The following is a 16139-nucleotide window of genomic DNA, read 5'->3' as shown; positions in this document are numbered from 1 at the left end:
AAATGGAAGAAAAAATCAAATCTTTCCTAGTCCGGCCAAAAGAAGTGGAACATGACGACTACTATAGCTATCCTCTTTTCAGAGCCGAGAGAGACTGCCCATTAACTGAAAATGAGATGGAACAGGTAATGATTGATGCCATGCATTGGACGCAGACTGAGTGATTTTGTTGTTGTTTGTTGTGCATGAAGTTATTTCATTGTGCACTAATCATCTTTCTACAGTACACAATAAACATATCTCAAGGCAATTTTCCCCTTCTTGCAACTATTTTTAATAAGAAATTTGTACTTCTACTGCAGCTTGATACATTGCTTTTGATTGAATACAGGAAGGGGACTCAATCTACACACTGAGTATGACAACAGCACCGTCCATGATGATGATGGTGAAAAAGACAGCCCGTTAACTTAAGATGAGAAGGAATAGGTAATGAAAATTAATGTCATGCATTTGGACACCTGATGCTGAGCGATTGGTGTTTGTGTTTTTGTTGTTTGTTGTGCATGAAGTGAAGTCAAAGTGTACTAGTAGTCTTACTGTACACACTAAAGAGTAACTCAAGTCAATAATATTTCTGCTTTTGTTGTGTAATAACAAAATTGTACTTCTACTGCAGGCCGTTCTTCACAGTCAGTCAGTACAAGTATCAGAGATGATTGAGGGAATAATAACAAGTCAGGAGGACGTTTCATGAGTGGCATAAAAGGTAAACATGTCAACATCAACCACAGCAGACCTAAATGTCTGTGTAGAAGTAGAGTCGAGTGTAGCGGTGGGATGACTGCAGTGCATTGATTTACTCACTTAAATTGTAAAATGCTATGTTGCTGGATATGTGCTTTGTCCAACTCTTTAAAAAAAAAGTACTCTAAACGGAGGATGTGCTAAGCGACGTGCCGTCACTGTGGGCCTGCTCTGTCCTGTTATTGTTGAAGGTCAATGCTGGAAACAGACTAGAGTACAGATGATGCATACATGCCGCCTCGGATTGTGCATTTCTTTCAACTTTGTTTCTCAATATCCCTTTTGTTTTTCCATCTACAATTACAGGCCGGGCCTTGCGCTATACTTGGTAAAACATTACAATGCACACTTACCTTACCAATAAATCTACATTTGCCTTGCAGGCAGTGGCGCCTGGCGACACCCAAGATTGATGGACGAGAGGACCAAGATGAATGCCGAGATGCAAATCGGCATTTTTGACCAGGATAACACAGTAACAGTATCCAATTTCATTATTTTTTAAAATAATTTGATTAATTTTTTTGTTTACAATCTTTACAACAGTGTGTTCTTCTTGTTATGATTATCATTAGGTTTGCTCTCTGCTTATGATGACTCCGTCCATCATCCCCTTTTGTATCGCTATGATTTATCCCTACCAATATTTTAAAAAATTATTTGCTATCTGTAAAACTAAGCTCGGAACAACTGAACAATAACTGAATGTAATCCGGGTCTCCTTATCAATAAACATCATGCATGCATTTCCTTTTTCTCCCTTAACATATTGATATGGACAGGGTAGTCAACAGAGATTGTGTTTTGTTTGTCCATGCGTACTGTTTTTCATTTTCAAACCTTTCCCCAAACCCCCCTTCCCATCCATTCAACAAACCCTAACCCTCTTTCCCCGGGCTGTGTGACTTATTGAGGTGTGACTAAATTAAATGTACACCAATCATTTATCACACGCTTGCTGGGGCAGATGTGACGAAAGCAACAGTACTTCAATTTCAAGGCAGAGCGAGGATCTTCTTCTGCTTGGCCACCCATGAGCAGTATATTTTAGAGGTGATTTTTATTTACCAAAGGAACATATGCCTCCTCATTAATTGCCGGTATTGATAGGATTTGTTGTCATCCTCATACACAGCACGAACTGTTACACTTGTGTCACGTGTACTGTAGGCCTACTCAAGGGAGTCAACCAAACTATAGTTTGCAAGTCTGTTTAGTAGGCTATCCCCACCAACGTTATGTTTTGTTGTAAAATATTTTTGCATATTATTGTTTCTCGGTAAGTTCTGTACTGTACTTCATTCTACTACTCCTCGAACCGTCTCTCTCAGGCGACTGACTGACTGTGTCATTTAGTTTTTTTGCAAATGCTGCTGCCCTGCCAGTGTCTACTACTACTACCACCACCACAACCATGGCATGTTAGGAAAGGAAACCATCATCACCATGCAGCCATCGCTGTGCCTTACTTAAACATCAAGCAAAGGTAAGAGAAGTTTTGGGGAGGCATAATTATTAATGGACATGTTTTCAATTCACACACCCCTGTGAGTCCAGTTAAAGAATGCATAAGACTAGAAGAGAGAGAGACTGACAGTACTAGTAGGACAACTCAATCAGTGAGGGGTGCCGCATCTATCTTTTTGTGTCTTACAAAGTCAGCTAAATATTTAAATCAAACACTGGCTATGGGCGGCCCTGCACCAGCAAGGAAACAGTGTGAGGTAAAACAGTAACCCCACCCACAAAACGTTAGCAACATTGTATGTACATTAGAAATATTGATTTAATAAGAACCCTAACAAAAATAAACTATGTATTAAAACCCATAAAACCTGACCCACCCCTCTGCCTAACCCCAACCAATGTCCAATTGTCCATAAAGAAGTCCAACCAAATGTCCAAAACCCCAACGCCCATTCCCACCCCCTAAAACAATAAGTAAAAAAGGGGCAATAAACAGGATCTCCTAGGTTCGGCGGGATTGTCTTTGGAGGACACCCACTGCCTGCTCTAGTAGGGCGACGCATCGCTTTAGAGGGCGGCAGTTGCAGCCACAGTGGGGGGTGGCACCAGTGATGGAAAGGGGGCGGCCGCCAGACGGTGGCACAGTACCGCTGGAGTTCGGTGGCTGGAGCCCGGGGCATTGGAGGAGTGTTCAGCTGCTGCCGCCTCCTCCTCCTCCTCCAGGACCACCAGCCGTCGATATTCCACTTTTATCGCCTCCAGCTTCCGGAGACGTGCCTTGGCGGCCAACTCCTTCCAATCTGGTTTTGAAGGAGTAGCTGTAAATCAAAAAGAAAAAAACAAGACTATTGTAAAATCTACTCTTAGAAAACCAGTAAGAAAAGTATATAGTACTCATAGTGGCATGGTAGCACTATAAAGCACAGTACATGACATTTGTGGTATGTATCTATCATCCCACTTGCTTGGCCTTTAACATTTGCAGGATTTTTTCAGGCATTCAACCAACCATGCATCAGATTCCTATCAGCCACCGTTGCAATTTAATTTGCATGCTTGCATCACAAGTATCCTTCTCTCTGTTGGTCATAAATATTAAACCTTGCCCGTCCTTCTTCCTTCCAACCGTCTTTCCCTTTTTTAGTTCAACACCAGGTGATCTGATCGGACTTTTAGTCTTCTCCATAACACTTTCAAAGCGGAGTTGAAATCAGATAGAAGAGGCCATTGGTTACTCAATACCTTTACTAATGCCAATTAAAGGGTGTCTTGACTCTTCAAACGTTCACAACAACTCTTACTTACTTAGGGCATCATTAGGACGGCGGGCGGATCCTCACGCTAAAAGGGACCGCCCGCCATAAGGGCGGAGATCCCGTGGGGGCAAGTAGGATGTGCCCGCCACAGTGGCGGGCGCATCCGGTATTTTTAACCTTGCGGCGGGCGGTGCTGAAAGCACCGCCCGCCGCAATGCTAAAAATACATGTTGTGCTTTGAAAGGCAGGGGGGTACCATCCATAGGCACCCCCCATGTGCCCGCAGCGGGCCCCCCAATCATACTCCGCACGCCGAAAGGCATCCCAAAATGCACAATGAGATATGGCTGGCTGTGTCTTTCAGACAGCCACCATATTGAACCTTTTTCTGCCCGGTCGACAGGTCGACCGTGCGGAAAAGCAGCAGACGGTCTTTCCATCCGCAGCAGACCCCCCAGCCATTGCAATCCGCCCGCCATCCTAATGGAGCCCTAAGTCTCAACAGTACAGTATACATACAGTACACCCTTGCAGTGAGTGTAATGTCAATAGTTAAGGATTATGAATCTAACTTACCACCGGGCGCCACTGGTGCTGGCTCCCCCCCTGCAGTTCCATCCGCAACTGCCACTTCCTCCTCTTCAGCCACGTCACCGCTGATCCCGGCACTGGTGGTTGGTAGTGCGCCTAGAAAAAAACATTACACATTTTTTAGGTGTCATATACACCTCCCCCTCTGGTCAGTAGCAAGATAGACAAATGAGTTAATAGTATACAATACATCACTAGTACAAATCAGGTAGTACTAGAGTAGACACTAGTAGATATCTGGTCCCTAGGGTCATTCTAGTCTTTGCTTAGAGCCATGCAACCATTTTACCTTTGTGTCTTTTATTTTTGCACACGTGACGTTACGTTGCAGCTTGTTGTATAAGAGACACCTTTGAGCCCACATGACCTCATACTGCTAGTGTCTAAGCGCTGCGTACAAGGTCAACCAAAACATTAACAAGCCACTTTTTTATGAAGTTGTGGTGTTAGTCCATATTGCTTATACATAAAAATGCTATACTTTTTGGCCCGGCTGAGCAATATACTAACGTGCACCATTTTTCTCATTACAGACGGAAGATTCCCTTCTACGAACCAGAGCTTTGCAGAGCTTATGATGTAACAACTACCAGTACTAGGTTCTTCTAAGGTGAGGGGTCCCATGAATTCGCTCAGAGATCTTCATTTCAAATTTTATATAAACTATATTCCTAACAAGGGGATGGTGGTGCTTCCACCACTGGTCAATTATCATGATTTCCCTTTTTTTCTAGTGTGGACTTCTAGTTGTTGTAAGTAACTGTAAGTGTAACAATGTTTATTGTTTTAATGTTATGCATTTTCATGTTGGTGCTGCATTATAGAACAACGTAGATAGTTGTCAATTCAAAATAAAAATAAAACTTTTGAACTTACATAGACTCCGTGGTATTTGGTGTTGACTTACACGAGTGAGCGAGCTAAAGGAAGGGTGTGCATATGCATTGCTTCAACGACTGAGAGGTCGAGTGTGTTATGTTCTGGGTTGTTTACTTGTTGGGTATCTTGGGGGGAGGGTTTGGAGAGCTAATTGGTATGACGAGACATTACAATAACTAGTCGGGCAGGGGATTGTGGTGGGCTTCGAACTTCTGATTGAGGTGAGAGGAAGGTCCAACCTCCCATTACCAACATCCTATTTTCCTGTGCAAAGTTCTGTATGTGCAAAATCCCTACAACAGTATTAGTATGTCCTATCCTATCAAAATAGTAATAAATCTGGTTGGGCATTAGTTGGTGGGAATTGTCAAAAAGCCTCAAGATTAACAAACACTCAAGATCAATAAGACTGGTAGTAGTACAAGAGGACAACCCAAAGGACTGGACTCAATGGCTAGAGCTACTGGTGAATCTGAGTTTTATTTAAAACCTTTTAAATAAAGAGTGGCCAACTGGGCAAGCTTAGCTACTACAGACAGACTAATAGTAGTAGTACAGAGAGTCATCATAGCGGAGGCAGGGATAACAAGAATCTCGAAACAGATAGTACAGATCGAAGGATAATTGTTGGTAAAAATAGGATTAGGAAAAGGAAACAATAGTTTGGGAAAAATATGGCGCAGTAAAAGTTATGGAATAAGAATTATTCATATTAAAAACAAGAAGACTTACTAGAGCCAGCAGAAGAGCCCTCGTTGGTGTCCTCCTGTTGCTGGTGTTCTCCCGCCGACTGCGACCCTGTCTACCTCCCCTGGGTGCTGAACAGGAAAGAAAGAGACAAACATTGATGATTGATGTGAAACAAATACAATATTTTTAAAGAACGGTAAAAAAAACACTCATGTAAACAACAATTGCAATAACTAAATTGACCCATCTCATCTGGTTAACAAGTAGTATCGGGGATTTGCGGATCGACTACTTACTATTTATCAACACTAATTCAGTCTTCCATTCTGATTCCAGATTACCAACTAAGCCTAAGTACGACGTACCACCTGACCTAGCCCACCTATTCCAGGCGTGCCAATTGTAAACTAAGTATTCATTTCCACTTCTTTTAGTCCTCAACAATGCATATGGTCAAATGGAGAACACAAGGCTACATTTTTGTATACGCCAAATTTGTGGTTGATTGATTGATGTGAATGATGTTCTGCTAGTGCTAAGCCTATTACCACTCATTGGACAAACTAGAAATGGTTCTACTAGCAGCACGTGACGTAAGAGGGGGCATCACGCATACCACAAAAAAATTACAAACTCATACAAAGTAACTAAACCTAAGTATCAATCCGCCCCTATCCCTTAGTGACAGGACAAAGTAAGGACTAGAGTCACTATAGCATTACGTAATGTTATTTCTCTAAAATAAACTCTTACATAATCACACTAAGCAAGCGCAAACGCAAAGTTGCAAACAAGTAAGAATAGTAGCGCAGAAGAGCACCTGTGTCATCATAACAATCACAGAAGACTTTTAAACGTAATTTACCTGTAATGTAAGCAGCAGCATTCTAGCTGGTTGGAAAAAAAAAGATACTTGCAATATATAACACAGAACAGAAGAACAGACACAAAGTAGTAATAATTAGTTACTCACCAAGACCCAGGACCTCCACTTCTAGCAGGTCCAGCTCCCAGTCCAGGATATCGGACCACCGGTGCGTCAGTTGGTTCTGGGTGCGCCAGACCCGAAAGCATCGGAACACTGCCCGGCGCACCTTCCCCCAACGCTGCCGACGCTCCCGGATCCCATACCCGGACCCAGACCTGCCACCTGCTGCCTGGGTTAAGGGGAGGTGGCGCTGCACAAAGAAAACGAGTGCAACCAACTCCACATCCCCAAATAAGGCCTGTTCCTACACCCCTTGTGGGCGCCGCCTTCCGCAAGGAAGGCGGTTGCAGATCTGGCTGCGATGAGCCCTGTGGCCCTTTGCCATGGTTCTGGGGTAGGCGGGGGCAAAAAAGAAAAGGTAAAAATTAAAAAAGTAAGTAAAGGAAATGGAAAAAGGAGGTAATAGAAAAAGAGTGAAAAAGTAGTTAACAAACACACAAAAAGTAGACCAAAACCAAAAATATAGAAGCAGGAAAATAGTCATAGAGATAATAAATAAAATAGATTTTAAAAAAGTGTCTAGAAACAAAGGATTGAAAAGATAGAGAGGATTGAAAAGCAGGCCCCAGAACTATGCAATAGAGTGAAAAACAAGATGGCCGTGCCCATTGCGACCGTGTGGGCAAGTTCACGCGATATTTTCTCCCCGAGCACGCAAAAAACACTGCGAACATGTAAAAGCGGTCCCGAACAGGAAATACGCATCGCGAACGGGCACGAGCATGCAGTGCGCGACCCGGAACAGGAAATAAGCATCGCGAGCGGGCTGGACAAGTTTAAACAAGATGGCCGCGCCCATAGGCGACTGCATAAGTAAGTTGGTGAGACTTTTTCAACGCGATCACGCAGAAAATATCGGGAATAGGGGGGGGGGGAAACGTCTGAGTCTTTGCGATATTTCTGCGTGTTCGCCGAAATTTTTAACATTTTCGCAATAGTTTGCGAAAGTGAATTTTGTAAATTCTACCCACCCCTAGTTTGAACAGAGTATGCTGGCTTTACAGCACAATGGCACTTTCACAGAAGTATGAAAGTGCTCCTGCTCAGCTGTTCCGGTTGTATATGTGCATCTTCCAAATGGCAGCTTTACAAACCCACCTGGGAGGACAGCGCTTGCCCTATGACCTTGTGACTCTGGCTCCAGAGCGGCTCTGTTGACCTGGTTCTCTGGCTCTAAAGCAGCTCTGCTGACCTGGTTCTCTGGCTCTAGAGCAGCTCAACTGACCTGGTTCTCTGGCTCTAGAGCAGCTCTGCTGACCTGGTTGTCTGGCTCTAGAGCAGCTCTGCTGATCTGGTTCTTTGGCTCTAAAGCAGCTCTGCTGACCTGGTTCTATGGCTCTACAATGGCTCTGCTGACCTGGTTCTCTGTCTCTACAATGGCTCTGCTGACTTGGTTCTCTGGCTCTACAGCAACTCTGCTAACCTGGCTCTCTGGCTCTACAAAGGCTCTGCTGGTTCTCTGGCACTACAGCGTCTCTGCTGACCTGGTTCTCAGGCTCTATAGCAGCTCTGCTGACCTGGTTCTCTGGCTCTACAACTGCTCTGCTGACCTGGTTCTCTGGCTCTACAACGGCTCTGCTGACCTGGTTCTCTGGCTCTACAACGGCTCTGCTGACCTGGTTCTCTGGCTCTACAGCGGCTCTGCTACCCGGGTCTTTGGCTCTACAGCAGCTCTGCTGACCTGGGTCTCTCGCTCTAAAGCAGCTGTGCTGACTTGGTTTTCTGGCTCTACAGCGGCTCTGCTGACCTGGGTCTCTGGCTCTAAAGCAGCTCTGCTGACCTGGTTTTCTGGCTCTACAGCAGCTCTGCAGACCTGGGTCTCTGGCTCTACAGCGGTTCTGCTGTCCTAGTTCTCTGGCTCTAAAACCGCTCTGCTGCCCTGGTTCTCTGGCTCTAGAGCGGCTCTGAGGGCCTGGTTCTCTGGATCTACAGCGGCTCTGCTGACATGGTTCTCTTGCTCTAGAGCAGCTCTGCTGACCTCGTTCTCTGGCTCTACAACAGCTCTGCTGACCTGGTTCTCTGGCTCTAGAGCAGCTCTGCTGACCTGGTTCCCTGGCTATACAACGGCTCTGCTGACCTTGTTCTCTGGCACCAAAGCAGCTCTGCTGACCTGGTTCTCTGGCTCTACAGCGGCTATGTTGACCTGGGTCTCTGGCTCTAGAGTGGCTGTGCTGACCTGGTTCTCTGGCGCTTAAACAGCTCTGCTGACCTTGTTCTCTGGCTCTAGAGCGGCTGTGCTGACCTGGTTCTCTGGCTCTACAACAGCTCTGCTGACCTAGTTCTCTGGCTCTAGAGCAGCTCTGCTGACCTGGTTCTCTGGCTCTAGAGCGGCTCTGCTGACCTGGTTCTCTGGCTGTACAGCGGCTCTGTTGACCTGGTTCTCTGGCTCTACAGCGGCTCTGTTGACCTGGTTCTCCTGCTCTAAAGCAGCTCTGCCGACCTGGTTCTCGGGCTCTAGAGCGGCTGTGCTGACCTGGTTCTCCTGCTCTACAGCAGTTCTGCTGACCTAGTTCTCTGGCTCTAAAGCAGATCTGCTGACCTGGTTCTCTGGCTCTACAGCAGCTCTGCTGACCTGGCTCTGTGACTCTACAGCGGGTCTGCTGACCTGGTTTTCTGGCTCTAAAGCAGCTCTGCTGACCTGGTTCTCTGGCTCTAGAGCGCTGTGCTGGCCTGGATCTCTGGCCCTACAGCAGCTCTGCTGACCTAGTTCTCTGGCTCTAGAGCAGCTCTGCTGACCTGGTTCTCTGGCTCTAGAGCGGCTCTGCTAACCTGGTTCGATGGCTCTACAACGGCTCTGCTGACCTGGTTCGATGGCTCTACAATGGCTCTGATGACGTGGTTCTCTGCTCTAAAGCAGCTCTGCTGACCTGGTTCTCGGGCTCTAGAGCGGCTGTGCTGACCTGGTTCTCTGGCTCTACAGCAGTTCTGCTGACCTAGTTATCTGGCTCTAAAGCTGACCTGGTTCTCTGGCTCTACAGCAGCTCTGTTGACCTGGCTCTGTGGCTCTACAGCAGGTCTGCTGACCTGGTTTTCTGGCTCAAAAGCAGCTCTGCAGACCTGGTTCTCTGGCTCTACAGTGGCTCTAGTGGTTCTTTGGCTTTGAAGCAGCTCTGCTGACCTAGTTCTCTGGCTCTACAGCAGTTCTGCTGACCTTGTTCTCTGGCTCTACAGCAGGCCTGTTGACCTGGTTCTCCTGCTCCTAAGTTAGCAGCTCTGCTGACCTGGTTCTGTGGCTCGCGAGCGGCTGTGCTGACCTGGCTCTCTGGCTCTCCAGCGGCTCTGCTGACCTAGTTCTCTGGCTCTAGAGCACTTCTGCTGACCTGGTTCCCTTGCTCTACAACGGCTCTGCTGACCTGGTTCTCTGGCTCTAGTGCAGCTCTGCTGAATTGTTTCTCTGGCTCTAGAGCGGCTCTGCTGACCTGGTTCTCAGGTTTTGAAGCAGCTCTGCTGACCTGGTTCTCTGCCTCTACAGCAGCTCTGCTGACCTGGTTCTCTGGCTCTACAGCGGCTCTGTTGACCTGGTTCTCTGGATTTAAAGCAGCGCTGCTGAACTGGTTCTCTCCCTCTAAAGCAGCTCTGCTGACCTGGTTCTCTCCCTCTAAGCGGCTCTGCTGACCTGGTTCTCTGGCTCTGGGGTGGTCTTTCAGAGGGTAGTTCACTAGGTTGTTTTAGGGGTTAATACAATGTAAATATGTTTATACTAATATGGCTGATCGAAATGCAGGTGTGCAAGTAGAATTTTGATGGAAAGCTTGATCAAAAAACTAATAAAAAGCATTTGGTAAAATAAATGTGGGTCAGAACTTTATGGCAGGAAGGTATACATGAAATGTAAAAGTCAGATAGATGGCGTGTGCCAATAATTTAATTTGGTTTCGATTTACGGACCTCGTAGCAAACATTCAATGTCTCATAAAGGTGCGTGAGAAAGCAAAAACTGCCTTGGCAGGAGTTCTGAGCAAAATGCTTAACTAGCTTTTTTCAGCTTGCTGCATCTTGGAATATGACAATCCTGTAGACTGATGATGACATTATGCAAATTCGAATCTGGCTTGGGCTCTGTATAGTTTGCTCCGAGGGAGGTGAGGGGCTCAAGCAAGGAGAGGCTGCCATTCCAAAACACAGAGTCTGACGGTATCCCCCTGTCCTTCTCAGGACCCTGTGCGCCTCTGCACTCCGTGCCTGCTTCACAGCTGTCCTGAGAACTTTTCTTATCTGCTTGTCAAATAAACAAGCAGATAAGAAAAGTCTTCACGGCAACCGCAAAGAAGGCGATAGTGTCCGGATGGGCCGTCCAAAAAACGGACAGGGAGGCAACCAAAAACACACTTCTCCAATGGGAAGCCAGCGTTTACCATAAACGCTGACGCTACCCAATGGAAAAGGGGGCGGGGCTTAGAATTTCTTTTCTAGCAATATCTCTTGCAGAGAGAGGAGCGCTTTGCGCTCCAACGCCCACGAGACCTAAAAAGGGATGCATTAAAAAAATTCAAATGAAACTTTTCCGTTTCACTTTTTAAGGGCAGGCAGTGGTCCCTGTCTACCCTTAAAAAATATTTTGATAGCTACTAACAAAGGGGAAGGGGTCCCTTGGGGAGCCCTTCCCGTTTGCGAGTGGTTTACCACCCTTCTGTGAAGGGTGGTAAACTGTGACATAATTTCAGAAGTTGCTATTAGGAAGGGACCACCCTGGAACGCCCCTTCATAATAGCGAGTCGCTAATCCTATTTTGCGAGTCGCAAATTGATTTGCGACTCGCAAAATAGGATTAGTACATGGGGCACATGTTTTCGTGGTCACAAACGGGTCTAAACCCCATTTGTGCCCGCAACAAACATTAGTACATTTGGCCACTACTGAATTACCAGAGAAAATATGTGATATTGAGTAGCAGTATTGAAAAAAAAAATCACAACTATGGTTCCCCTAAACACATGCACTTATGAAGCTAATAATGCTTTCAGGACTATTGTGGTCCATACCAGGTTATTTGTGAAGGATCGAAATTGAGATTTTGCAGTTCAAAGTACTGTAAATGTTCGAAATTAATACAATGTAAATATATCAAAAACTTACCAGGCACAGCAACAAAGAATTTCACAGCATCTCGATGCCCATGGAAGCACAACTGTGCATGTGCCATTGAACAGTATGGTATAAAAGTTCCAGGAGTTACTTTGTCGCTATTTTCATCACCATAAACACGAATCACACTCCCTGGGCGATTTCCTAATCCGACTGGTGCTTTATTGGCTAGAAGAAAAAGGTACATACAGTGATGTCAAGTGCAATTTAAGGATATTTATATATTAACACAAACACACGCCTGGACACACACACACGCATTATATATATATATGGAGGCGGGACAACATGGTGTCTCATGGACTGTATGCTGCCGAGGAAGGGAGATGCCCGAAACGCGTCCGGATGAAACAGCCCACATCTACTGGCACAAGCAAGTGTTTGAACCTGAATAAAGCTTGTTGGGGAAAGCGTTTGTGGTGCTCGAGTGCTTCTTACTTGTTTGGACACTCCCCAAAGAGCGTGAATATTTAGCGGCCGTCTTACCGCTGATAGGCACTACTCAAGAGAAGGAGGCCACAGAGCCACATACAGGGGCTTCAATTGTGGGACATCGCAAAAGGTTGTGAACACGCTGCTTTCGCTGGGGCTCATCTGAACTTTTTATCACTAATATATATGAGCACCATAATCAAATGGACTACGCCTCCCATAAAGCAATGCATACGATCATGCTGATCAGCCAATCCCTGGCATGTGACATCGGCTTAAATGGAGGCGGGACAACATGGTGTCTCATGGACTGTATGCCGCTGAGGAAGGGAGATGCCCGAAACGCGTCCGGATGAAACAGCCCACATCTACTGGCACAAGCAAGTGTTTGAACCTGAAAAAAAGCTTGTTGGGGAAAGCGTTTGTGGTGCTCGAGTGCTTCTTACTTGTTTGGACACTCCCCAAAGAGCGTGAATATATATATATATATATATGTATATATGATAAAGTTCCAAACTTAGCAGGCGCTCTCAGTCCGCAAAACAACACGACACCGCACATCGATCAGGACTCTATTACTTTGTTGAACTTTGGTATTTTACCGACCTAGAACTTGGTTACATTGCACAAGTAGCATACTTCCCTGCACATCTCACCTATGTGTAAGCTCCTCTTTCACTTTAGAACGTTTGTTCTACAATGTGTTTGTGACCTTGTTGATTTCTGGTGACAACTTAAATCACTCTGCCTTAGGTTTCTCTTGAACATCAAGAGATACATTGCATTTATGCTTATGATATCTTGTTTAATTTGGACACTGGTTGCGACATTTTGTACCCGTAAAGTGTTTTGCATTGCTCATACGGCTCCAGTTTATTGTGTGTCTTAGGGGCATGTTATCAGTACTCAGCCATGCAGCCCTTACAATGTGTTGCTCCCACATGAACTTCCCGCTAACGACTGGTTGGCTTAGCAACTTGTAGTCCCGCGCAGCCGTTGATAAACTACAAACATGGCAGCAGAGGCTTTGTGTGTATACATGCACAATTTGGACAATTTTGAAAATGCGTTTGGTTTCATATCATTGATTTCAATAGCACAGTTTTAATAACGGGACAAATATGCATTCCCGACATTTGTGAAGATTTTTAACCAGATGCACAAATCTTAAGTTTTGAACTGTTAAATTTAAGTTTGGGCGATGCTTGACACAAGAAATTTACTTTCTGCATAATCATGTTTCGTGTAAATTGTTTTATCTTGCAATTTATGATTTGTGGTTTCAAGTCCTGTTTCTATGATTATGTTTCCGGACTCTTTATCTACCACTGAAACTGCCTTTTCAAACTAACGTGAACAAGGCTGTCCGCAGCCGAAACATGTTGTTAGTTAAATAAACACCCTTGAAGACTACAGCGGTGTCGTGTTGTTTTGCGGACTGAGAGCGCCTGCTAAGTTTGGAACTTTATCATTGAATTACCGGCTTGCTCGGCCGGCATTGGTGCCACCTCCCGAGGGGCCGCAGTCAGCGTTCGAGAGCAGACTTTGGAATATATATATATATATATATATATATATATATATATATTATATATATATATATATATATATATATCATCACACGATTCCTGACAATGTTACCAGGAAAAAACGGCCAGCACACAGATGATGTGATCTGTTTTTCTTTATTCCGTTTCCGAACCCCCCCTACACCCCCGACAGACGCGTTTCGCTCAAGGCTTCGTCAGTGAACAAACATTTTCGCCATTTTAAACAGTCCGCCCTTTCTGGTTGGTAAACATAGAAGATGGTACATAGAACTATTTTGTGGCGGCTATTTCTTAGTGTGCAAATACATAGTTTTCTATTCCTGTTCAAAGATGGCGACAGATAAAGTGCTCAGTGCAATTATGTGAAAAAAAGTTCGACATGTGACTGAATAATTATTCTGACTATCACATATTTACAGTTTTTACATTAAATGATACCAAACAATCCTATTTACATTTTTTACAAGCGTTTTTATAACGTTATGTAGGGGTGTATCCCCGATTTCATCTGCGTCAAAGTTGTGTGCAAATCCAATATATACAGGTGATGAGATTGCTCAGCCCAATGCCCCCTATTTACAAATCTACAGTATATAACATATATACATATACATTGTTATCAATTCTTCGGGCAGATATTTATTGGACTAGGCTAGTTAATTGGCTGTTCTGCCCTGTATGGGTTACTGATTTACCACACCTTGCCATCTTGCTTTTTTGGTATCATCATGATTATTGCAAAATTATTCAACATGATAACAGAACAGGCATTTACAAATTCGCTAGGCTGTGTTCAGTCTCTGTTTGTGTAGGACCTAGGAGTATTCCTTCTGATGTATAAGTACATTTGGTAGAATATTGGATCAGGCTTCTTATTATAGGTGTACCCACATCTCAGCATCATTATTAAGACCCCAAGGTGTCATCGTTTTGAGGTCCAAGATGTACTTTGATTCCATTATTCTGAGGGCTTTCTCCCTGTTCCCCCCTCTTTATAATTTAGGAACCTGATCTATACAATAGTACATCAGGAGATCTCTGTTGCTATGGTGTTGTTCAGCAAAATGACGGGCTATCGGATAGGTTTTGTCATTATTCACGATAGCCCTCATATGTTCCAGGATTCTCATTTTTGCTGGTTATATGGTACTCCCTATGTACCGTTTGTTACACGGGCAGACCAAGCAGTAGACAGTGTATTCCGAATTACAATTCAGATGTTTTAGAATCTTTCTGCTGGGTCTGTCATCACCTGATCTACAAGGATACTACTTGACCTTTTTGCTGAATTTGCATGCCTTGCAATGCAAACAGGGAAAGAAGCCAACTATTTGATTAGAGGACTTATTTATTTTCTCAGGGGAATATTGGCTGTGGACGAGATAGTCCGAAAGTGACTGGCATCTTCTATAAGTTACCATAGGTCTCTCTGGTAATGACTTTTTCAAGATATTATCAGTCTGCAATATATGCCAGTTTTTCTTGAACGACTGGACCAATTCTCCAGATTTACTGTTGAATGTCGTTATCATTCTGACCTGATCATCACTTTTCCTAGACTCCTTGACCAACAGGAGGTCCCTCCTGTCGACAGTTTCTGCTTTAGCACTGGCTTGATCTAAGATGTTCCGGGAGTATCCTCTCGCTTGGAATCTCTCCCTCGCTTCTACCTGTGCTTTCCTGAAGTCCTCACTTTCAGAGCAGTTTCTTTTAAGTCTCAGGTATTCACCATACGGTACATTTTTCACCAGACTTCTAGGGTGGTGGCTAGCTGCATGTAATACAGCGTTGCCAGCCGTTGGCTTTCTATAAAGCCTAGTGTGGAGATGATCTTCTTCCACAAAAACCTCTAGGTCTAGGTAACACACACTCTGATCACTTATAGTGCTGGTGAATTTAAGATTCAGGTCGTTATTGTTAAGAGTTGAGACATACTCCTCAGCCGAGGCCCTGTCTCCCCTCCAGACAATAAACAGATCGTCAATGTAACGTGTCCACATCAGTATGTTTTGACTCCATTTTTCATTATCTCCTCCCCAAGCCTCGTGCTTCTCCCACCAGCCCACGAAGAGATTCGCGTAGCTGGGGGAGAAGCACAAACCCATAGAGGTCCCTCTGATTTGCTTATATAGTTGGCCTGCAAACAGGAAGTAGTTATTGAACAAACAAAATCTTATCATGCATAGAATCATGTCGCTATGTGCCTGAAATTTAGGTTGTTTCTTATCTAGAAACCATTTTATCGCACACAGTCCTTGTTCGTGATCTATGCACGTATATAGATTGACGACATCCATGGTTATTAGTAGCATGTCTTTGTCCCAGGAGATGTTATCCATGATGCGTAAAAAGTCCTGTGTATCTCTTACATAAGAGGGCAGGTCCTTCACGATAGGTGCTAGAAAAATGTCTATAAAGCGTGATGTGTTTTCCAAGAGGCTACCGATTGCCGAC

General features: G+C 44.7%; 1 protein-coding gene across 4 annotated transcripts in view; it reads right to left on the bottom strand.

The window, feature by feature from the left end:
• SPAG9 (sperm associated antigen 9) overlaps positions 1 to 16139 on the bottom strand; it is a 1654314-nt gene that overhangs the window by 122161 nt on the left and 1516014 nt on the right. For all 4 annotated transcript variants that reach the window (XM_086930851.1, XM_086930853.1, XM_086930852.1 and 1 more), the window contains one exon: positions 11695 to 11871. In XM_086930851.1, coding sequence (XP_086786977.1) covers positions 11695 to 11871 — 177 coding nt within the window. The remainder of the gene's footprint in view (positions 1 to 11694; positions 11872 to 16139) is intronic.

This window comes from Lissotriton vulgaris, chromosome 7, assembly GCF_964263255.1.
Source record: "Lissotriton vulgaris chromosome 7, aLisVul1.2, whole genome shotgun sequence".
Lineage (NCBI taxonomy): Eukaryota > Metazoa > Chordata > Amphibia > Caudata > Salamandridae > Lissotriton > Lissotriton vulgaris.
This window is presented reverse-complemented; position numbering and strand designations above follow the sequence as displayed.